This window comes from Lissotriton vulgaris, chromosome 8 (genome assembly GCF_964263255.1).
Source record: "Lissotriton vulgaris chromosome 8, aLisVul1.2, whole genome shotgun sequence".
NCBI classification, from domain to species: domain Eukaryota; kingdom Metazoa; phylum Chordata; class Amphibia; order Caudata; family Salamandridae; genus Lissotriton; species Lissotriton vulgaris.
The window spans coordinates 57,007,909-57,031,826 of NC_141696.1; the positions used below are offsets into that span (position 1 = coordinate 57,007,909).

Sequence of the window (23,918 nt, forward strand, 5' to 3'; positions counted from 1 at the left end):
AGATTGCACCTTTGGGTTACTGGTGTCTGAAGATTGCACCTGTGGGTTACTGGTGTGTGATGATGCCCCCGTGGGTAACTGGTGTCTCAAGATTGCACCTGTGGGTTACTGGTGTCTGAAGATTGCACCTGTGGGTTACTGGTGTGTGAAGATTGCACCTGTGGGTTACTGGTGTGTGATGATGCCCCCGTGGGTAACTGGTGTCTCAAGATTGCACCTGTGGGTTACTGGTGTGTGAAGATTGCACCTGTGGGTTACTGGTGTGTGAAGATTGTACCTGTGGGTTACTGGTGTGTGATGATGCCCCAGTGGGTAACTGGTGTCTGAAGATTGCACCTGTGGGTAATTGGTGTCTGAAGATTGCACCTGTGGGTTACTGGGGTCTCAAGATTGCACCTGTGGGTTACTGGGGTCTCAAGATTGCACTTGTGGGTTACTGGTGTGTGATGATGCCCCAGTGGGTTACTGGTGTCTGAATACATCCCATTCCGTTACTGGTGTCTTATAATGCCCCAGTGGGATACTGGTGTCTGAATATACCCCAGTCCGTTGCTGGTGTCTGATGATGCTGCAGTGGGTTACTGGCAGGGGGGCACAAGAGCTCATCCCCTCTTGCTGCGAGCGCAGCGATAAACACAAAATAATAAAATGGTAACACAAAATAATAAAATGGTCATTACCATTTTATTATTCTGTGCGCCGAGGGAGTGGATGGTGGAGGCGGGGCAGATTGCAAGATGACATTTTAGGTGTTCAAGTACACGTTTCAGAATGTCTGGCTGCCCTCAACCGGTCAATCTGACATGCGCACTTCAAAGCCATCAATCCCAGCGCTGTTAAACAGCTGAGGGATTGTAGGCATGGGCCCCCAGCCTACACATGAGTGCTGGATTAGCCTGCTCCAACCAATCCTTGGTTGTATTCTCGTGGCACAAGGAGGGAAGTCCCTCCCTTTCCTTCCTGCTCCTCGTCACCCCCAGGATCGCATGGGAGAGGCGCATCTGTTTGGCGTGCCCGGCGGCCAGCGGCATTTATGGCGAGTGCCTCACCTTTAATTAATGTTGCCAGCCGCCACTGGTTACAGGTGTGTGAATTTACCCCAGTCCGCTACTGGTGTCTGACAATACCCTAATGGGTTCCTGCTGTCTAACAATACCCCAGTGGTTACTGGTGTCTGGTGATGCCCCGGGAGCTGGATATGTCAAATGGCGGCTGAAAGAATACTTGGGTCTAATGCTGCCACAGTCACTGTTTTCCTTTAATGTTGCTTCTCTCAGTGTCCATGGGGGATCTGGGTCTATTTTACACCTGTGTTTCTTCATTTGTTGTTGTATTCACATTCAGTCTATCTATTCATAGTGATGTCTGCCATAAGCGTGCTTTGCTTCTTCTCATCTTGTGTCCACAGTCATCTAGTGACCATGTCTAATGTTAATCTTTCTCTCTACCATCCCTTCTTCATTGTACTGTCCCATCTCACCCCCCTCTCATCTGTCCTATACCTGTCCCTGTAATTGGGGCACATTTTCTGCTTCTTATCCTTCAATCTGTCCTACCTTTCCCTTGTTGCCCCGGTTATTGGACCCCTGACTTCTTCTCTTTTTTTTGTATCCACCTTACCTGCTCCTCTCTGTCCTTTGTCTTGACCATACCTGTTCCTGTGTCCTTCCCCTCCACTTTATCTGCTCCTCTCTCTGCTGTGTCTCCAACTTACATGCTCCCCCTTTGTCTCCACCTTACCTGCTTCTCTCTATCCTTGTCTCCACCTTACCTGCTCCTCCCTGTCCTTGTCTCCACTTTACCTGTTCATCTGTCCTTTGTCTCCACCTTACCTGCTCCTCTTTGTTCTTTGTCTCCACCTTACCTGGTCATCTGTGTACTTGTTCTCCACCTTACCTGCTCATCTGTTCTTTGTATCCACCTTACCTGCTCCTCTCTGTCCTTTGTCTTGACCATACCTGTTCCTGTATCCTTCCCCTCCACTTTACCTGCTCCTCTCTCTGCTGTGTCTCCACCTTACCTGCTCCCCTCTTTGTCTACACCTTACCTGTTCCTCCCCACCTTTGTCTCCACCTTACCTGCTCCTCTATGTCCTTTTTTCCACCTTACCGGCTCCTCTCTGTCCTATGTCTCCACCTTACCTGCTCCTCTTTGTTCTTTGTCTCCACCTTACCTGCTCATCTGTGTACTTGTTCTCCACCTTACCTGCTCATCTGTTCTTTGTATCCACCTTACCTGCTCCTCTCTGTCCTTTGTCTTGACCATACCTGTTCCTGTATCCTTCCCCTCCACTTTACCTGCTCCTCTCTCTGCTGTGTCTCCAACTTACATGCTCCCCCTTTGTCTCCACCTTACCTGCTTCTCTCTATCCTTGTCTCCACCTTACCTGCTCCTCCCTGTCCTTGTCTCCACTTTACCTGTTCATCTGTCCTTTGTCTCCACCTTACCTGCTCCTCTTTGTTCTTTGTCTCCACCTTACCTGGTCATCTGTGTACTTGTTCTCCACCTTACCTGCTCATCTGTTCTTTGTATCCACCTTACCTGCTCCTCTCTGTCCTTTGTCTTGACCATACCTGTTCCTGTATCCTTCCCCTCCACTTTACCTGCTCCTCTCTCTGCTGTGTCTCCACCTTACCTGCTCCCCTCTTTGTCTACACCTTACCTGTTCCTCCCCACCTTTGTCTCCACCTTACCTGCTCCTCTATGTCCTTTTTTCCACCTTACCGGCTCCTCTCTGTCCTATGTCTCCACCTTACCTGCTCCTCTTTGTTCTTTGTCTCCACCTTACCTGCTCATCTGTGTACTTGTTCTCCACCTTACCTGCTCATCTGTTCTTTGTATCCACCTTACCTGCTCCTCTCTGTCCTTTGTCTTGACCATACCTGTTCCTGTATCCTTCCCCTCCACTTTACCTGCTCCTCTCTCTGCTGTGTCTCCACCTTACCTGCTCCCCTCTTTGTCTACACCTTACCTGTTCCTCCCCACCTTTGTCTCGACCTTACCTGCTCCTCTATGTCCTTTGTTTCCACCTTACCGGCTCCTCTCTGTCCTATGTCTCCACCTTACCTGCTCCTCCCCGTCCTTGTCTCCACCTTACCTGCTCATCTGTGTCCTTTGTCTCCACCTTACTTGCTCATCTGTGTCCTTTGTCTCCACCTTACTTGCTCCTCTCTGTCCTTTTTCTCCACCTTACCTGCTCATCTGTGTCCTTTGTCTCCACCTTACTTGCTCATCTGTGTCCTTTGTCTCCACCTTACCTGCTCCTCTCTGTCCTTTTTCTCCACCTTACCTGCTCCTCTTTGTCCTTTTTCTCCACCTTACCTGCTCCTCTCTGTCCTTTTTCTCCACCTTACCTGCTCCTCTTTGTCCTTTGTCTCCACCTTACCTGCTCCTCTTTGTCCTTTTTCTCCACCTTACCTGCTCCTCTCTGTCCTTTTTCTCCACCTTACCTGCTCATCTGTGTCCTTTGTCTCAACCTTACCTGTTCCTCTCTGTCCTTTTTCTCCACCTTACCTGCTCCTCTTTGTCCTTTTTCTCCACCTTACCTGCTCCTCTTTGTCCTTTTTCTCCACCTTACCTGCTCATCTGTGTCCTTTGTCTCCACCTTACCTGCTCCTCTTTGTCCTTTTTCTCCACCTTACCTGCTCCTCTCTGTCCTTTTTCTCCACCTTACCTGCTCATCTGTGTCCTTTGTCTCCACCTTACTTGCTCATCTGTGTCCTTTGTCTCCACCTTACCTGCTCCTCTCTGTCCTTTTTCTCCACCTTACCTGCTCCTCTTTGTCCTTTTTCTCCACCTTACCTGCTCCTCTCTGTCCTTTTTCTCCACCTTACCTGCTCCTCTTTGTCCTTTGTCTCCACCTTACCTGCTCCTCTTTGTCCTTTTTCTCCACCTTACCTGCTCCTCTCTGTCCTTTTTCTCCACCTTACCTGCTCCTCTTTGTCCTTTGTCTCCACCTTACCTGCTCCTCTCTGTCCTTTTTCTCCACCTTACCTGCTCCTCTCTGTCCTTTTTCTCCACCTTACCTGCTCCTCTTTGTCCTTTTTCTCCACCTTACCTGCTCCTCTTTGTCCTTTGTCTCCACCTTACCTGCTCCTCTCTGTCCTTTTTCTCCACCTTACCTGCTCATCTGTGTCCTTTGTCTCAACCTTACCTGTTCCTCTCTGTCCTTTTTCTCCACCTTACCTGCTCCTCTTTGTCCTTTTTCTCCACCTTACCTGCTCCTCTTTGTCCTTTTTCTCCACCTTACCTGCTCATCTGTGTCCTTTGTCTCCACCTTACCTGCTCCTCTTTGTCCTTTTTCTCCACCTTACCTGCTCCTCTCTGTCCTTTTTCTCCACCTTACCTGCTCATCTGTGTCCTTTGTCTCAACCTTACCTGTTCCTCTCTGTCCTTTTTCTCCACCTTACCTGCTCCTCTTTGTCCTTTTTCTCCACCTTACCTGCTCCTCTTTGTCCTTTTTCTCCACCTTACCTGCTCATCTGTGTCCTTTGTCTCCACCTTACCTGCTCCTCTTTGTCCTTTTTCTCCACCTTACCTGCTCATCTGTGTCCTTTTTCTCCACCTTACCTGCTCATCTGTGTCCCTTTCTCCCCCTCACCTGCTCCTCTCTGTCGTTTTTCTCCACCTTACCTGCTCCTGTCTGTTTTTTGTCTCCACCTTACCTGCTCCTGTCTGTTTTTTGTCTCCACCTTACCTGCGCCTCTCTTTCTTTGTCTGTACTGTACCTGCTCCTCCGTGTTCCTGTTTCTCATTTTTCAGGCTTTCTTGTCAAACCTCCTCCATCCTCCGGAAGACCATTCATATCACCCAGCACATCAGCAGCAAGCCGAATAGCCAGTCAGGCGGACATGCCATCAGGTATCATGGAATGCCCTGAGCCCTGACTGCCACCCCCCATTGGAGGCCGAAACATGTCTCATATCCTTGTTTTCCATCCCTGCATTATGAGTAGAGAGCAGTGGTCTAAACCTTAATGACCAGGTTTGTTTGCAACATAGTGAGTACACAACCCCGCTTCTTCACTCACCCTCAACGAACTCTGGCTTGTGGCCACCGCGCTTCATTCCAGCCAGCGCTGATGTCAAGCCTCGGGTTGGACTTGGCCAATGCAGATTATCTTCAATGCATTTTGAAAACCGCTTATATAAACCCACTTTGGTGGTTGTAGAGCTAGTTGCATGAGTATTGTTGTTCATTTGCAGACGTTTTACAGATGTTGAGGTGGTTATGAATCTTGCAAAACTGATCTATGTAAATGGTTGATAACCGGTTTCTGTAGGTGCTTAGCAGACAAGTGTTCCCAGTGTCACCAGGCCACTGCCTCCCAGGAGCACTGGCCTTTCAGACACCATTGTCTGTGACGCCAGACTAAAATTTAAAACACACATGCATAGTATACATGTGTACAAGGGCTTTTGATCATTGGGATTCCTTCAGTTTTCTGTTAGTGGCATTAACCTTTGGCGTCCACCTGCCCCAGCGTACAGCCTGGAGCGCTGGGTCCGCCCACTTTTACCATTGGTTCCCTTGACTTCCAATGCCTGTTAAAGCCTGTGCACATTGTTCACATCCGCCTAAAAATCGTTCTTTTCGTGCCGAGGCAAGGATGGTTCAAAGTGTGCTTTTTAATATTTTGTTGTTATATGAAGTTTAAATGCCAAGTAGTTGTTCTGCCTGCAATTTGGGTGCCCAGCCAGATGAGGATTTATTTTCTGTCTCGTTTTTTAAGTTGTTGTTAAAGAGTTTACAAGTGGCTTAAATTGTAGCAGCCCAAGACTTGAGTCCTTGGTTAGGTGCTGATTTATTCTGGTCTCTTTCCCAAATAATAAAACGAAGGACAGCATGGCACAACTGAAAAGCTGTCTTGTAAAACATTACTAGTAAAACAGCCACATCAGTGTTTCTTTTTTTCTTTTACATTATATTGCAAGCACATGACATCCCCACTTGGGAGTGGCATTCCTTTTGTATTTATATTTATGTGGCACATGCTTGCAATTTAAAGAAAATAGCTATTGCAATAGCTTGCCAAGGCCAGAGCCGTTGGCTTTCTGATGGAAGTACCTCCACCCTGCCCATCTCGCCCAAACTGCATAATCTGCTCCCACAGATCCAAGTTGGCAAGACTTCTGTGTTTTTGTGGTAGAGCGACTCAGCCATAAGGCTAAGGTCGCTGGTCAGTGAAGACAGCCGTGTTTATGAGGAGTCATTATCCTGTGCTGGAGAGGACCCGCTCTTCTCTCTCCCTCACATGTATGTAAGTATAGGATACAGGGGACTTCTTGCTTAAAATAATGGCATTGCCATGACAGAGAAAGAAAGAAACGTTATTGCATGATTTGTTAAAACCCTTGCAAACACCACAAATAAAATTGTTACAATATGTAAAATTAATAATAAACCTCAAGTTCTTGTAGATAAAAACACCCGACATCCTAACAAAACTCTATTGTAAGTGCACTATCCATAACTTCTACAGTAATGTTCCCATAAGGAGACGGTAGTCCTAGTTTAAAATAGCATTTGAGACCCGGGTCAGCTAGCCAATGAGCTACTCCCCTTCTGATGACAATTTTATTTTATTTTTTGTCCAAAAACTATCCGTGCACCAGTCCACTCCGCAAAAGGAGTTAATTCAGCACCTGATACAGGTAAACAAGGGCTCTAGGTCTCAGGCAGAGGAAGCGTTAAGCATCTCTCCTCCGTTAGGTTTTTTGCAAAGCAATCCATGAACCTAACCAATGCGCAATTTATGATGCCATGACAGAGAAAACATCACTCTTCAAAGCATTGCTGCCCACAGTGTCACAAACACACAAAAGGTGATGGGAGGAAAGCTTGCAAATAGTCCAGACAGAGGCCCACCTTAGGCAAATCAGTACTGACCCTACTCCTCAAGGGGACAATCCATCCCAAACTGCCAGGCAAGGTCCTCTCTAGAAGATAAGACATGCAACCTTACACCGTTTCAGCCTTATTAGGACTCGTTGGGCCAAGGCCAAAGGAGTAAAACATAGATGCCTTGTCGAGCTTAAACAGCATTCCTGCTCCCACTGCAGCAAAGGTTAGCTCTTTGGAACCGCTGATATTGTGGACAGATAAGGGGAACTACCATGGGAATGCACCTCATGCCAGCCCAAACCTTAGAGCGTCTGCTGCGATCTGTGCGTCCTCACCAGTGAGGGCATGGGGCGTGTGCGGCGGGGTCACCCAGAGGTGCTACAAAGGGCTGTGTGAGCAGCCGGGCCTCGCCTCCAAAGTTAGAGGGATCTTCTCCCCAGGACACATTAAATAAAAAGTTCTCCAGCAGTGCACTAGGGGTTGGGTTTTGGTAGTTTCGGTGGGAAGTCATCCTTGCATGCTACATTAATGTTAATAGTGGCTGACTGCAGACCCCTTCTTATATTGTAACGTTATCTTGATCACCATGCACTAATGATCGACTGTAGCATATATTCCATGCCGTTTATGCCAGGGATGTCCAGTGAAGGTCCAGGAGGGTGGGTAGTGCTAGAGTATCAAACTTTTACTCAAAATCCAGCTCATTTGCAAAGCCACTGGTAACCCTGAAAATGTGGCCTGGAACCACCTTCCAGCTCTTAGGAGCCATCTCCAGTAAGGGGCATAAACTGTGTTTAGATTTCTTTTTTGGATAAATTCTTTCATCTGGTAGTGGAGGAATTCTATTGCATGTCCAGCTTTCACCGGTTGAAGAATATGAGGTTTTTACTGCGCTGAACCTTTGCTGTGTTTCTTGCAGTTTTTGAGTCTGTGAGAGGGTCAGAATTTGCTTACATTCGGATCTCTGTCCACTAATGAAAGTCTACATCAAGGTTACATCATTTTTACTGCATCACAGAGTGATAAGAATAAGAATGACTATTATTAGTAGTACTGTTTTTATTATTATCTGTAGTAGCATTGGAATTATTATTAGTATAATTATTAGCTGTACTAGAATTGGTTTTAGTGCTATTATTAGTATTATTGCTATAATCTTTACTATAATTATTATTTTTTATTATGTGTATTGCTATTATCTTTATTATTAATTGTCAGAGTAGTACCATCATGGTTATTAGTGACATTGTTATCATTAGTTGTAGAATCATCATGGTTATTAGTGACATTGTTATCATTAGTTGTAGTATCATCATGGTTATTAGTGACATTGTTATCATTAGTTGTAGTATCATCATGGTTATTAGTGACATTGTTATCATTAGTTGTAGAATCATCATGGTTATTAGTGACATTGTTATCATCAGTTGTAGTATCATCATGGTTATTAGTGACATTGTTATCATTAGTTGTAGTATCATCATGGTTATTAGTGACATTGTTATCATTAGTTGTAGTATCATCATGGTTATTAGTGACATTGTTATCATCAGTTGTAGTATCATCATGGTTATTAGTGACATTGTTATCATTAGTTGTAGTATTATCATGGTCATTAGTGACATTGTTATCATTAGTTGTAGTACCATCATGGTTATTAGTGACATTTTTTATCATTAGTTGTAGTATTATCATGGTTATTCGTAACATTGTTATCATTAGTTGTAGTATTATCATGGTTATTAGTGACATTTTTTATCATTAGTTGTAGTATCATCATGGTTATTGGTAACATTGTTATCATTAGTTGTAGTATCATCATGGTTATTAGTGACATTGTTATCATTAGTTGTAGTATCATCATGGTTATTAGTGACATTGTTATCATCAGTTGTAGTATCATCATGGTTATTAGTGACATTGTTATCATTAGTTGTAGTATCATCATGGTTATTAGTGACATTGTTATCATCAGTTGTAGTATCATCATGGTTATTAGTGACATTGTTATCATTAGTTGTAGTATCATCATGGTTATTAGTGACATTGTTATCATCAGTTGTAGTATCATCATGGTTATTAGTGACATTGTTATCATTAGTTGTAGTATTATCATGGTCATTAGTGACATTGTTATCATTAGTTGTAGTACCATCATGGTTATTAGTGACATTTTTTATCATTAGTTGTAGTATTATCATGGTTATTCGTAACATTGTTATCATTAGTTGTAGTATTATCATGGTTATTAGTGACATTTTTTATCATTAGTTGTAGTATCATCATGGTTATTGGTAACATTGTTATCATTAGTTGTAGTATCATCATGGTTATTAGTGACATTGTTATCATTAGTTGTAGTATCATCATGGTTATTAGTGACATTGTTATCATCAGTTGTAGTATCATCATGGTTATTAGTGACATTGTTATCATTAGTTGTAGTATTATCATGGTCATTAGTGACATTGTTATCATTAGTTGTAGTACCATCATGGTTATTAGTGACATTGTTATCATTAGTTGTAGTACCATCATGGTTATTAGTGACATTGTTATCCTTAGTTGTAGTATCATCATGGTTATTAGTGACATTGTTATCATTAGTTGTAGTATCATCATGGTTATTAGTGACATTGTTATCATCAGATGTAGTATCATCATGGTTATTAGTGACATTGTTATCATTAGTTGTAGTATTATCATGGTCATTAGTGACATTGTTATCATTAGTTGTAGTACCATCATGGTTATTAGTGACATTTTTTATCATTAGTTGTAGTATTATCATGGTTATTCGTAACATTGTTATCATTAGTTGTAGTATTATCATGGTTATTAGTGACATTTTTTATCATTAGTTGTAGTATCATCATGGTTATTGGTAACATTGTTATCATTAGTTGTAGTATCACCGTGGTTATTAGTGACATTGTTATCATTAGTTGTAGTATCATCATGGTTATTAGTGACATTGTTATCATCAGTTGTAGTATCATCATGGTTATTAGTGACATTGTTATCATTAGTTGTAGTATTATCATGGTCATTAGTGACATTGTTATCATTAGTTGTAGTACCATCATGGTTATTAGTGACATTGTTATCATTAGTTGTAGTACCATCATGGTTATTAGTGACATTGCTATCATTAGTTGTAGTACCATCATGGTTATTAGTGACATTGTTATCATTAATTGTAGTACCATCATGGTTATTAGTGACATTGTTATCATTAATTGTAGTATCATCATGGTTATTAGTGACATTGTTATCATTAGTTGTAGTATCATCATGGTTATTAGTGACATTGTTATCATTAGTTGTAGTACCATCATGGTTATTAGTGACATTGTTATCATTAATTGTAGTATCATCATGGTTATTAGTGACATTGTTATCATTAGTTGTAGTACCATCATGGTTATTAGTGACATTGTTATCCTTAGTTGTAGTATCATCATGGTTATTAGTGACATTGTTATCATTAGTTGTAGTACCATCATGGTTATTAGTGACATTGTTATCATTAGTTGTAGTATCATCATGGTTATTAATGACATTGATATCATTAGTTGTAGTATCATCATGGTTATTAGTGACATTGTTATCATTAATTGTAGTATCATCATGGTTATTAGTGACATTGTTATCATTAGTTGTAGTATCATCATGGTTATTAGTGACATTGTTATCATTAGTTGTAGTACCATCATGGTTATTAGTGACATTGTTATCATTAGTTGTAGTATCATCATGGTTATTAATGACATTGATATCATTAGTTGTAGTACCATCATGGTTATTAGTGACATTGTTATCATTAATTGTAGTACCATCATGGTTATTAGTGACATTGTTATCATTAGTTGTAGTATCATCATGGTTATTAGTGACATTGTTATCATTAGTTGTAGTATCATCATGGTTATTAGTGACATTGTTATCATCAGTTGTAGTATTATCATGGTTATTAGTGACATTGTTATCATTAGTTGTAGTATCATCATGGTTATTAGTGACATTGTTATCATTAGTTGTAGTACCATCATGGTTATTAGTGACATTGTTATCATTAGTTGTAGTATCATCATGGTTATTGGTGACATTGTTATCATTAGTTGTTGTATCATCATGGTTATTGGTGACATTGTTATCATTAGTTGTAGTATCATCATGGCTATTGGTAACATTGTTATCATTAGTTGTAGTATCATGGTTATTAGTGACATTGTTATCATCAGTTGTAGTATTATCATGGTTATTAGTGACATTGTTATCATTAGTTGTAGTATCATCATGGTTATTAGTGACATTGTTATCATTAGTTGTAGTACCATCATGGTTATTAGTGACATTGTTATCATTAGTTGTAGTATCATCATGGTTATTGGTGACATTGTTATCATTAGTTGTTGTATCATCATGGTTATTGGTGACATTGTTATCATTAGTTGTAGTATCATCATGGTTATTGGTAACATTGTTATCATTAGTTGTAGTATCATGGTTATGAGTGACATTGTTATCATTAGTTGTAGTATCATCATGGTTATTGGTGACATTGTTATCATTAGTTGTAGTATCATCATGGTTATTGGTAACATTGTTATCATTAGTTGTAGTATCATGGTTATGAGTGACATTGTTATCATTAGTTGTAGTATCATCATGGTTATTGGTGACATTGTTATCATTAGTTGTAGTATCATCATGGTTATTGGTGACATTGTTATCATTAGTTGTAGTATCATCATGGTTATTGGTAACATTATCATTAGTTGTAGTATCATCATGGTTATTAGTGACATTGTTATCATTAGTTGTAGTATCATCATGGTTATTGGTAACATTATCATTAGTTGTAGTATCATCATGGTTATTAGTGACATTGTTATCATTAGTTGTAGTATCATCATGGTTATTGGTAACATTGTTATCATTAGTTGTAGTATCATGGTTATGAGTGACATTGTTATCATTAGTTGTAGTATCATCATGGTTATTGGTGACATTGTTATCATTAGTTGTAGTATCATCATGGTTATTGGTGACATTGTTATCATTAGTTGTAGTATCATCATGGTTATTGGTAACATTATCATTAGTTGTAGTATCATCATGGTTATTGGTGACATTGTTATCATTAGTTGTAGTATCATGGTTATGAGTGACATTGTAAACATTAGTTGTAGCATCATCATGGTTATTAGTGATATTGTTAGTATTAGGATTATTATTAGGTGTATTATTAATATTATTATTATTGTGGTTATTATTAGTTGTAGTAAGTAAGTTAGTCATTCTGTATTGATAGATTCATAAACATCTTTTTAATTTGAGTGGTCAGACAATCGAATAAACAGATAAATGTGAGGTGTTTGATACTGGAGCCAGGCCTGGGCAACTATGGCTCGATCACCAGAATAGATTCACCTGTAGACCATACTAGGAAATGAGGCATCAATGCACATATACGGACAAACCATGAGAACAAAAAAAAAATGAAAACCTCATTCCTTCTTCAATAGAGGATTCAGTCCTTGATCTGGAAGAGCCAGTCTGGAGAATAAAGTTCCTAATGCCCTGTGCGTTTATATGGTAGCGCCAACCAGTCCGGGAATTTGGCAGTGCCATCTCAAGGTCGGGTTGAAGCTGGGCTGAGTTGTTGCCAGAATGATGCTTAAGTTCTACTTCAAGAGTCCCTCAGATTGCAAATCAAGTTGGAGGAAAACTGCATTTTTGGTTCTGTGCCCCTCCGGCATCTTTGAGGCTAGACTAAGCATCCTCGCAGCTCTAAATAGTAATTGTAACGGATCCTCTCTTTGCAGGGCTGTTACTGCTGGATGTTGTTGAGGTGATGCTGAAAGAGACCTTCTGGTGGCAAATAAATTTAGAGGAGCACGTCATATCAGGTGCTGTGCTCTTCCAGGTTCACGGTCTTGCATGATAAATGCACGGTGTTCCCTCTTAGTAGGGATGTATTACTGCTAGAGGACATGAGCTAACTTGCAAGGATCCTAGAGATGGACGTAGGAGTGTTTGGCTGTGGTTTAGCATGTTTGGACACATGCATAGTAGATGGAGCAGCATATCATTGGTGTATCTGTGAAGACGGCACAGGTTGGTTGGTCCAGACTGCTTCCAGGAGAGAACGAGGTTCTTAGATGGAAAGACGCTGAGGCTGATAAGCATCAAGTTGTGTTTCTTGGCCACAGAGAAGTGAGAAGACGGGTAGGACTGTGGGCCCAGGCCACATATGATGACATGACAGCCCACGCACGCCATTTACTCGCAAGTACAGACTTGTCTGTGAAGTGTGATAAAAGCTTGGCTCCTGTATTGGTGATACGTTTGAAGGCAGCATATTCTATGGGGGTGTGCTAAGCTTCCTCTAATTGCAGCACTTTGATCGAGCGCTGGATGAGAGGGAACAATGACTTCTATCCTGGGCCTGCTTTTCTATTTCCAACCAGCACTGGTGTGAGAACGAATTCCCTTTTTGGGTGACCTCAGCCTTCAACACAGTTTGACTAAAGCCTCATTCCTTGCTGGGCCCTGGTGGTGCAGGGCGAACTCGAGCCTGATATGGTCTAGCGAGACATGCTGTGGTATTCCAAAGAGTTTTTTGAAGAGGCTATATTGTAGGGAGTTTAAGATCGCCACATCTTTCCCTTTGAGCAGAACCATAGGATATTGAAGGCATGAATTTGGCATCCACAAACTGAAGAAGATGTTGTGTGGAGGTGTTTTGAGTCTTTTGTTGTAGGGTTTTAAATGCAAACAGGTTGTTCCCAATAACTCATCTTGATTGGAGAGGCTTTTAGAAAGTTGAATGCGAGTCTAGATGGACACCAGAAATACTTGGAGCATTTCACCGGCTCCAGGGCATTGCCCATGGCCCGCCTAGTGACTTTGGGCCGCATTTTGTTGCGTGGGCTCGAGAAGCAAAGAACCTTGGTTTTGCTGAAACTGAGGTCCAGCCTCGGGCTGGCGGTGTATCCCGATAATTGGTCTATCAAGCTCTACAGGCCGACTGGCAAGACGATTTTATCTGCGTATTGCCTGCTTCTGAGTTGTTCCTGGCCTGGCGGGGAGGGGGGGAGGGGGTTACCCAGCACTTGGGCCATGTGACTATCCAGGTCGGCCGTGTAAATATTAAATAAACAAGCGGCCAGAGTGCACCCCTGTTTTAGACCTATCTTGATGGATTTTGGTGGTACTTGGTCAGCGCGTAAGGCTACCACCAGCAGATTGGTCCAGGTGCTCAATCCTGCTCTGAAGCCAGTACCTGATATTTGAACAATTGATGGAGCCCTCTAGGTCAATAGGCAAGTTCCAAGCAGAGATCTTGGCTTTCACGTCAATTAAGTTGATTCATCTATTGTGGGCGGGCTCTGCATGCTTGCCTGATTCATATATTAGTTGTTACTTACTGCCTCGCCAACATTTCGGGATGTGTATGTTGACAAGGCATGAATGAATAACGGTGTTAATTGAGGGGCCCAAGGAAGGGTGGGGGTCCTTTTGAAATTGGAGAAAAAAGGAGAGAGCGAGGGAAAAAGAGGGGGTACGTCCTAATCCCCAATGTAATGTTAGACTTAAACAATGTGGATGGACCCACTGTGAGTATGTGTTACAATCACTATGTGTGGTAAGTACATTGACCCATTAGGTGTTCTTAAAAGACCCCTCACTCACCAACCTGGGTGGCGTCATGCTTCATCATTGAGGTCCCAACCAGGTGGCCGAGTGCCCCCCGGTTGTGCTACTACGCCTGATTACAGCGGAGCTGGTGTGGTACACATATGTGATGTGACCCTGACGGGTTTCATACATCTGAGAGTTTGATGTAGTGTGTCTAGTGATGCTGCCGCTCGTGCTGGCCTCTCACCTGTAGTCCAGTGGCAGGGGGTGCTGGCCTCTCACCTGCAGTCCAGGGAAAGGGGTGCTGGCCTCTCACCTGAAGTCCAGTGATAGGGGGCGCTGGCCTCTCACCTGAAGTCCAGTGGTAGTGGGCGCTGGCCTCTCACCTGAAGTCCAGTGGTAGGGAGGGGGTACTGGCCTCTCACCTGAAATCCAGTGGCAGGGGTGCTGGCCTCTCACCTGAAGTCCAGTTGCAAGGGTACTGGCCTCTCACCTGAAGTCCAGTGGCAGGGGGTGCTGGCCTCTCACCTGAAGTCCAGTGGCAGTGCTGCTGGCCTCTCACCTGATGTCCAGGACAGGGGGTGCTGGCCTCTCACCTGAAGTCCAGTGGCAGGGGGTGCTGGCCTCTCACCTGAAGTCCAGTGGCAGGGGGTTCTGGCCTCTCACCTGATGTCCAGGGCAGGGGGTGCTGGCCTCTCACCTGAAGTCCAGTTGCAGGCGGTGCTGGCCTCTCACCTGAAGTCCAGTGGCAGGGGTGCTGGCCTCTCACCTGAAGTCCAGTGGCAGGGGGCGCTGGCCTCTCACCTGATGTCCAGGGCAGGGGGTGCTGGTCTCTCACCTGTAGTCCAGTGGCAGGGGGCGCTGGTCTCTCACCTGAAGTCCAGGGGTAGGGGGTGCTGGCCTCTCACCTGAAGTCCAGTGACGGGGGTGCTGGCCTCTCACCTGAAGTCCAGTGGCAGGGGGTGCTGGTCTCTCACCTGAAGTCCAGTGGCAGGGTATGCTGGTCTCTCACCTGTAGTCCAGTGGCAGGGGGTACTGGCCTCTCACCTGAAATCTAGTGGCAAGGGGTGCTGGCCTCTCAGGAGCTAGAGTCCAGTGGCAGGGGGTGCTGGCCTCTCACCTGAAGTCCAGTGGCAGGGGGTGCTGGTCTCTCACCTGAAGTCCAGTGGCAGGGGGCGCTAGCCTCTCACCTGAAGTCCAGTGGCAGGGGGTGCTGGCCTCTCACCTGAAGTCCAGTGGCAGGGGGTGCTGGTCTCTTACCTGAAGTCCAGTGGCAGGGAGTGCTGGCCTCTCAGCAGCTGAAGTCCAGGGGCGGGGGTGCTGGCCTCTCACCTGAAGTCCAGTGGCAGGGGGCGCTGGCCTCTCACCTGATGTCCAGAGCAGGGTATGCTGGTCTCTCACCTGTAGTCCAGTGGCAGGGGGTACTAACCTCTCACCTGAAGTCCAGTGGCAGGGGGTACTGGCCTCTCACCAGCAGTCCAGTGGCAGCGGGTGCTGGCCTCTCACCTGAAGTCCAGTGTCAGGGGGTGCTGGCCTCTCAGGAGCTGGAGTCCAATGGCAGGGGGTGCTGGCCTCTCACCAGCAGTCCAGTGGCAGCGGGTGCTGGCCTCTCACCTGAAGTCCAGTGTCAGGGGGTGCTGGCATCTCAGGAGCTGAAGTCCAGTGGCAGGGGGTGCTGGCCTCTCACCTGAAGTCCAGTGGCAGAGGGTGCTGGCCTCTCAGGAGCTGAAGTCCAGTGTCAGGGGGTGCTGGCCTCTCACCTCCTGATGTCCAGGGCAGGGGGTTCTGGCCTCTCATCTGATGTCCAGGGAAGGGGGTCCTGGTCTCTCAACTGTAGTCCAGTGGCAGGGGGTACTGGCCTCTCACCTGAAGTCCAGTGGCGGGGTGCTGGCCTCTCAGGAGCTGAAGTCCAGGAGCAGGGAGTACTGGCCTCTCACCTGAATCCAGTGGCAAGGGGTGCTGGCCTCTCACCTGAAGTCCAGTGGCAGGGGGCGCTGGCCTCTCACCTTAAGTCCAGTGGCAGGGGGCGCTGGCCTCTCACCTTAAGTCCAGTGGCAGGGGGCGCTGGCCTCTCACCTGAAGTCCAGTGGCAGGGGGCGCTGGCCTCTCACCTGAAGTCCAGTGGCAGGGGGCGCTGGCCTCTCACCTGAAGTCCAGTGGCAGGGGGCGCTGGCCTCTCACCTGAAGTCCAGTGGCAGGGGCGCTGGCCTCTCACCTGAAGTCCAGTGGCAGGGGTGCTGGCCTCTCACCTGAAGTCCAGTGGCAGGGGGTGCTGGCCTCTCACCTGAAGTCCAGTGGCGGGAAGGGGGGTGCTGGCCTCTCAGGAGCTGAAGTCCAGTGGCAGAGGGCACTAGTGGCGAGGGGTGCTAGTGGCAGGGGGGTTAGGTGTTGTTGCTAGTGGCGGGGGTGCTGGCCTCTTACCTGAAGTCCAGTGGCAGGGAGTGCTGGCCTCTCAGCAGCTGAAGTCCAGGGGCGGGGGTGCTGGCCTCTCACCTGAAGTCCAGTGGCAGGGGGCGCTGGCCTCTCACCTGATGTCCAGAGCAGGGTATGCTGGTCTCTCACCTGTAGTCCAGTGGCAGGGGGTACTAACCTCTCACCTGAAGTCCAGTGGCAGGGGGTACTGGCCTCTCACCAGCAGTCCAGTGGCAGCGGGTGCTGGCCTCTCACCTGAAGTCCAGTGTCAGGGGGTGCTGGCATCTCAGGAGCTGAAGTCCAGTGGCAGGGGGTGCTGGCCTCTCACCTGAAGTCCAGTGGCAGAGGGTGCTGGCCTCTCAGGAGCTGAAGTCCAGTGTCAGGGGGTGCTGGCCTCTCACCTCCTGATGTCCAGGGCAGGGGGTTCTGGCCTCTCATCTGATGTCCAGGGAAGGGGGTCCTGGTCTCTCAACTGTAGTCCAGTGGCAGGGGGTACTGGCCTCTCACCTGAAGTCCAGTGGCGGGGTGCTGGCCTCTCAGGAGCTGAAGTCCAGGAGCAGGGAGTACTGGCCTCTCACCTGAATCCAGTGGCAAGGGGTGCTGGCCTCTCACCTGAAGTCCAGTGGCAGGGGGCGCTGGCCTCTCACCTTAAGTCCAGTGGCAGGGGGCGCTGGCCTCTCACCTGAAGTCCAGTGGCAGGGGGAGCTGGCCTCTCACCTGAAGTCCAGTGGCAGGGGGCGCTGGCCTCTCACCTGAAGTCCAGTGGCAGGGGGTTCTGACCTCTCACCTGATGTCCAGGGCAGGGGGTGCTGGCCTCTCACCTGAAGTCCAGTTGCAGGCGGTGCTGGCCTCTCACCTGAAGTCCAGTGGCAGGGGTGCTGGCCTCTCACCTGAAGTCCAGTGGCAGGGGGCGCTGGCCTCTCACCTGATGTCCAGGGCAGGGGGTGCTGGTCTCTCACCTGTAGTCCAGTGGCAGGGGGCGCTGGTCTCTCACCTGAAGTCCAGGGGTAGGGGGTGCTGGCCTCTCACCTGAAGTCCAGTGGCGGGGGTGCTGGCCTCTCACCTGAAGTCCAGTGGCAGGGGGTGCTGGTCTCTCACCTGAAGTCCAGTGGCAGGGTATGCTGGTCTCTCACCTGTAGTCCAGTGGCAGGGGGTACTGGCCTCTCACCTGAAATCTAGTGGCAAGGGGTGCTGGCCTCTCAGGAGCTAGAGTCCAGTGGCAGGGGGTGCTGGCCTCTCACCTGAAGTCCAGTGGCAGGGGGTGCTGGTCTCTCACCTGAAGTCCAGTGGCAGGGGGCGCTAGCCTCTCACCTGAAGTCCAGTGGCAGGGGGTGCTGGCCTCTCACCTGAAGTCCAGTGGCAGGGGGTGCTGGTCTCTTACCTGAAGTCCAGTGGCAGGGAGTGCTGGCCTCTCAGCAGCTGAAGTCCAGGGGCGGGGGTGCTGGCCTCTCACCTGAAGTCCAGTGGCAGGGGGTGCTGGTCTCTCACCTGAAGTCCAGTGGCAGGGTATGCTGGTCTCTCACCTGTAGTCCAGTGGCAGGGGGTACTGGCCTCTCACCTGAAATCTAGTGGCAAGGGGTGCTGGCCTCTCAGGAGCTAGAGTCCAGTGGCAGGGGGTGCTGGTCTCTCACCTGTAGTCCAGTGGCAGGGGGTACTAACCTCTCACCTGAAGTCCAGTGGCAGGGGGTACTGGCCTCTCACCAGCAGTCCAGTGGCAGCGGGTGCTGGCCTCTCACCTGAAGTCCAGTGTCAGGGGGTGCTGGCCTCTCAGGAGCTGGAGTCCAATGGCAGGGGGTGCTGGCCTCTCACCAGCAGTCCAGTGGCAGCGGGTGCTGGCCTCTCACCTGAAGTCCAGTGTCAGGGGGTGCTGGCATCTCAGGAGCTGAAGTCCAGTGGCAGGGGGTGCTGGCCTCTCACCTGAAGTCCAGTGGCAGAGGGTGCTGGCCTCTCAGGAGCTGAAGTCCAGTGTCAGGGGGTGCTGGCCTCTCACCTCCTGATGTCCAGGGCAGGGGGTTCTGGCCTCTCATCTGATGTCCAGGGAAGGGGGTCCTGGTCTCTCAACTGTAGTCCAGTGGCAGGGGGTACTGGCCTCTCACCTGAAGTCCAGTGGCGGGGTGCTGGCCTCTCAGGAGCTGAAGTCCAGGAGCAGGGAGTACTGGCCTCTCACCTGAATCCAGTGGCAAGGGGTGCTGGCCTCTCACCTGAAGTCCAGTGGCAGGGGGCGCTGGCCTCTCACCTTAAGTCCAGTGGCAGGGGGCGCTGGCCTCTCACCTTAAGTCCAGTGGCAGGGGGCGCTGGCCTCTCACCTGAAGTCCAGTGGCAGGGGGCGCTGGCCTCTCACCTGAAGTCCAGTGGCAGGGGGCGCTGGCCTCTCACCTGAAGTCCAGTGGCAGGGGGCGCTGGCCTCTCACCTGAAGTCCAGTGGCAGGGGCGCTGGCCTCTCACCTGAAGTCCAGTGGCAGGGGTGCTGGCCTCTCACCTGAAGTCCAGTGGCAGGGGGTGCTGGCCTCTCACCTGAAGTCCAGTGGCGGGAAGGGGGGTGCTGGCCTCTCAGGAGCTGAAGTCCAGTGGCAGAGGGCACTAGTGGCGAGGGGTGCTAGTGGCAGGGGGGTTAGGTGTTGTTGCTAGTGGCGGGGGTGCTGGCCTCTTACCTGAAGTCCAGTGGCAGGGAGTGCTGGCCTCTCAGCAGCTGAAGTCCAGGGGCGGGGGTGCTGGCCTCTCACCTGAAGTCCAGTGGCAGGGGGCGCTGGCCTCTCACCTGATGTCCAGAGCAGGGTATGCTGGTCTCTCACCTGTAGTCCAGTGGCAGGGGGTACTAACCTCTCACCTGAAGTCCAGTGGCAGGGGGTACTGGCCTCTCACCAGCAGTCCAGTGGCAGCGGGTGCTGGCCTCTCACCTGAAGTCCAGTGTCAGGGGGTGCTGGCATCTCAGGAGCTGAAGTCCAGTGGCAGGGGGTGCTGGCCTCTCACCTGAAGTCCAGTGGCAGAGGGTGCTGGCCTCTCAGGAGCTGAAGTCCAGTGTCAGGGGGTGCTGGCCTCTCACCTCCTGATGTCCAGGGCAGGGGGTTCTGGCCTCTCATCTGATGTCCAGGGAAGGGGGTCCTGGTCTCTCAACTGTAGTCCAGTGGCAGGGGGTACTGGCCTCTCACCTGAAGTCCAGTGGCGGGGTGCTGGCCTCTCAGGAGCTGAAGTCCAGGAGCAGGGAGTACTGGCCTCTCACCTGAATCCAGTGGCAAGGGGTGCTGGCCTCTCACCTGAAGTCCAGTGGCAGGGGGCGCTGGCCTCTCACCTTAAGTCCAGTGGCAGGGGGCGCTGGCCTCTCACCTGAAGTCCAGTGGCAGGGGGAGCTGGCCTCTCACCTGAAGTCCAGTGGCAGGGGGCGCTGGCCTCTCACCTGAAGTCCAGTGGCAGGGGGTTCTGACCTCTCACCTGATGTCCAGGGCAGGGGGTGCTGGCCTCTCACCTGAAGTCCAGTTGCAGGCGGTGCTGGCCTCTCACCTGAAGTCCAGTGGCAGGGGTGCTGGCCTCTCACCTGAAGTCCAGTGGCAGGGGGCGCTGGCCTCTCACCTGATGTCCAGGGCAGGGGGTGCTGGTCTCTCACCTGTAGTCCAGTGGCAGGGGGCGCTGGTCTCTCACCTGAAGTCCAGGGGTAGGGGGTGCTGGCCTCTCACCTGAAGTCCAGTGGCGGGGGTGCTGGCCTCTCACCTGAAGTCCAGTGGCAGGGGGTGCTGGTCTCTCACCTGAAGTCCAGTGGCAGGGTATGCTGGTCTCTCACCTGTAGTCCAGTGGCAGGGGGTACTGGCCTCTCACCTGAAATCTAGTGGCAAGGGGTGCTGGCCTCTCAGGAGCTAGAGTCCAGTGGCAGGGGGTGCTGGCCTCTCACCTGAAGTCCAGTGGCAGGGGGTGCTGGTCTCTCACCTGAAGTCCAGTGGCAGGGGGCGCTAGCCTCTCACCTGAAGTCCAGTGGCAGGGGGTGCTGGCCTCTCACCTGAAGTCCAGTGGCAGGGGGTGCTGGTCTCTCACCTGAAGTCCAGTGGCAGGGGGCGCTAGCCTCTCACCTGAAGTCCAGTGGCAGGGGGTGCTGGCCTCTCACCTGAAGTCCAGTGGCAGGGGGTGCTGGTCTCTCACCTGAAGTCCAGTGGCAGGGTATGCTGGTCTCTCACCTGTAGTCCAGTGGCAGGGGGTACTGGCCTCTCACCTGAAATCTAGTGGCAAGGGGTGCTGGCCTCTCAGGAGCTAGAGTCCAGTGGCAGGGGGTGCTGGCCTCTCACCTGAAGTCCAGTGGCAGGGGGTGCTGGTCTCTCACCTGAAGTCCAGTGGCAGGGGGCGCTAGCCTCTCACCTGAAGTCCAGTGGCAGGGGGTGCTGGCCTCTCACCTGAAGTCCAGGGGCGGGGGTGCTGGCCTCTCACCTGAAGTCCAGTGGCAGGGGGCTCTGGCCTCTCACCTGATGTCCATAGCAGGGTATGCTGGTCTCTCACCTGTAGTCCAGTGGCAGGGGGTACTAACCTCTCACCTGAAGTCCAGTGGCAGGGGGTACTGGCCTCTCACCAGCAGTCCAGTGGCAGCGGGTGCTGGCCTCTCACCTGAAGTCCAGTGTCAGGGGGTGCTGGCCTCTCAGGAGCTGGAGTCCAACGGCAGGGGGTGCTGGCCTCTCACCAGCAGTCCAGTGGCAGCGGGTGCTGGCCTCTCACCTGAAGTCCAGTGTCAGGGGGTGCTGGCATCTCAGGAGCTGAAGTCCAGTGGCAGGGGGTGCTGGCCTCTCACCTGAAGTCCAGTGGCAGAGGGTGCTGGCCTCTCAGGAGCTGAAGTCCAGTGTCAGGGGGTGCTGGCCTCTCACCTCCTGATGTCCAGGGCAGGGGGTTCTGGCCTCTCATCTGATGTCCAGGGAAGGGGGTCCTGGTCTCTCAACTGTAGTCCAGTGGCAGGGGGTACTGGCCTCTCACCTGAAGTCCAGTGGCGGGGTGCTGGCCTCTCAGGAGCTGAAGTCCAGGAGCAGGGAGTACTGGCCTCTCACCTGAATCCAGTGGCAAGGGGTGCTGGCCTCTCACCTGAAGTCCAGTGGCAGGGGGCGCTGGCCTCTCACCTTAAGTCCAGTGGCAGGGGGCGCTGGCCTCTCACCTGAAGTCCAGTGGCAGGGGGCGCTGGCCTCTCACCTGAAGTCCAGTGGCAGGGGGCGCTGGCCTCTCACCTGAAGTCCAGTGGCAGGGGGCGCTGGCCTCTCACCTGAAGTCCAGTGGCAGGGGCCGCTGGCCTCTCACCTGAAGTCCAGTGGCAGGGGCGCTGGCCTCTCACCTGAAGTCCAGTGGCAGGGGTGCTGGCCTCTCACCTGAAGTCCAGTGGCGGGAAGGGGGGTGCTGGCCTCTCAGGAGCTGAAGTCCAGTGGCAGAGGGCACTAGTGGCGAGGGGTGCTAGTGGCAGGGGGGTTAGGTGTTGTTGCTAGTGGCGGGGGTGCTGGCCTCTCACCTGAAGTCCAGTGGCAGGGGCGCTGGCCTCTCACCTGAAGTCCAGTGGCAGGGGGTGCTGGCCTCTCACCTGAAGTCCAGTGGCGGGAAGGGGGGTGCTGGCCTCTCAGGAGCTGAAGTCCAGTGGCAGAGGGCACTAGTGGCGAGGGGTGCTAGTGGCAGGGGGGTTAGGTGTTGTTGCTAGTGGCAGGGCGGCTGGCCTCTTACCTGAAGTCCAGTGGCAGGGAGTGCTGGCCTCTCAGCAGCTGAAGTCCAGGGGCGGGGGTGCTGGCCTCTCACCTGAAGTCCAGTGGCAGGGGGCGCTGGCCTCTCACCTGATGTCCAGAGCAGGGTATGCTGGTCTCTCACCTGTAGTCCAGTGGCAGGGGGTACTAACCTCTCACCTGAAGTCCAGTGGCAGGGGGTACTGGCCTCTCACCAGCAGTCCAGTGGCAGCGGGTGCTGGCCTCTCACCTGAAGTCCAGTGTCAGGGGGTGCTGGCATCTCAGGAGCTGAAGTCCAGTGGCAGGGGGTGCTGGCCTCTCACCTGAAGTCCAGTGGCAGAGGGTGCTGGCCTCTCAGGAGCTGAAGTCCAGTGTCAGGGGGTGCTGGCCTCTCACCTCCTGATGTCCAGGGCAGGGGGTTCTGGCCTCTCATCTGATGTCCAGGGAAGGGGGTCCTGGTCTCTCAACTGTAGTCCAGTGGCAGGGGGTACTGGCCTCTCACCTGAAGTCCAGTGGCGGGGTGCTGGCCTCTCAGGAGCTGAAGTCCAGGAGCAGGGAGTACTGGCCTCTCACCTGAATCCAGTGGCAAGGGGTGCTGGCCTCTCACCTGAAGTCCAGTGGCAGGGGGCGCTGGCCTCTCACCTTAAGTCCAGTGGCAGGGGGCGCTGGCCTCTCACCTGAAGTCCAGTGGCAGGGGGAGCTGGCCTCTCACCTGAAGTCCAGTGGCAGGGGGCGCTGGCCTCTCACCTGAAGTCCAGTGGCAGGGGGCGCTGGCCTCTCACCTGAAGTCCAGTGGCAGGGGGCGCTGGCCTCTCACCTGAAGTCCAGTGGCAGGGGCGCTGGCCTCTCACCTGAAGTCCAGTGGCAGGGGTGCTGGCCTCTCACCTGAAGTCCAGTGGCAGGGGTGCTGGCCTCTCACCTGAAGTCCAGTGGCAGGGGGTGCTGGCCTCTCACCTGAAGTCCAGTGGCGGGAAGGGGGGTGCTGGCCTCTCAGGAGCTGAAGTCCAGTGGCAGAGGGCACTAGTGGCGAGGGGTGCTAGTGGCAGGGGGGTTAGGTGTTGTTGCTAGTGGCGGGGGTGCTGGCCTCTCACCAACAGTGGAAGTGATCACGAGATCCACCATGTCAATTGTCGTTAGGGTCCTTCCAGGTGGAGGTCTCACTTTAGAAGCTTGGGATAGCCCCCCCTCACCCCCACCCCACACACACACCTCATGCTCGCCGCCTGGGACCAGGTGCTGGAATGAGGTGGCGCTCACCGGTCTCCACCAGGTCCCACTGACCCAGCTTTGATTAAATGTTTTTGATATCGTTGTGCTGTTGCTTTGAAGACTGAACTTGTCTTGTCTTGC

General features: G+C 50.4%; 1 protein-coding gene across 13 annotated transcripts in view; it reads left to right on the forward strand.

Moving 5' to 3' along the window:
* The window catches only part of ARFIP2 (ARF interacting protein 2), a 274,219-nt gene that overhangs the window by 199,102 nt on the left and 51,199 nt on the right, over positions 1-23,918 (forward strand). For 5 of the 13 annotated variants that reach the window (XM_086933705.1, XM_086933694.1, XM_086933704.1 and 2 more), the window contains one exon: positions 4,762-4,860. The exons of the other annotated variants lie outside the window; for them this stretch is intronic. In XM_086933705.1, the coding sequence (XP_086789831.1) occupies positions 4,762-4,860 (99 nt within the window). The remainder of the gene's footprint in view (positions 1-4,761; positions 4,861-23,918) is intronic. 13 annotated transcript variants of the gene reach the window in all.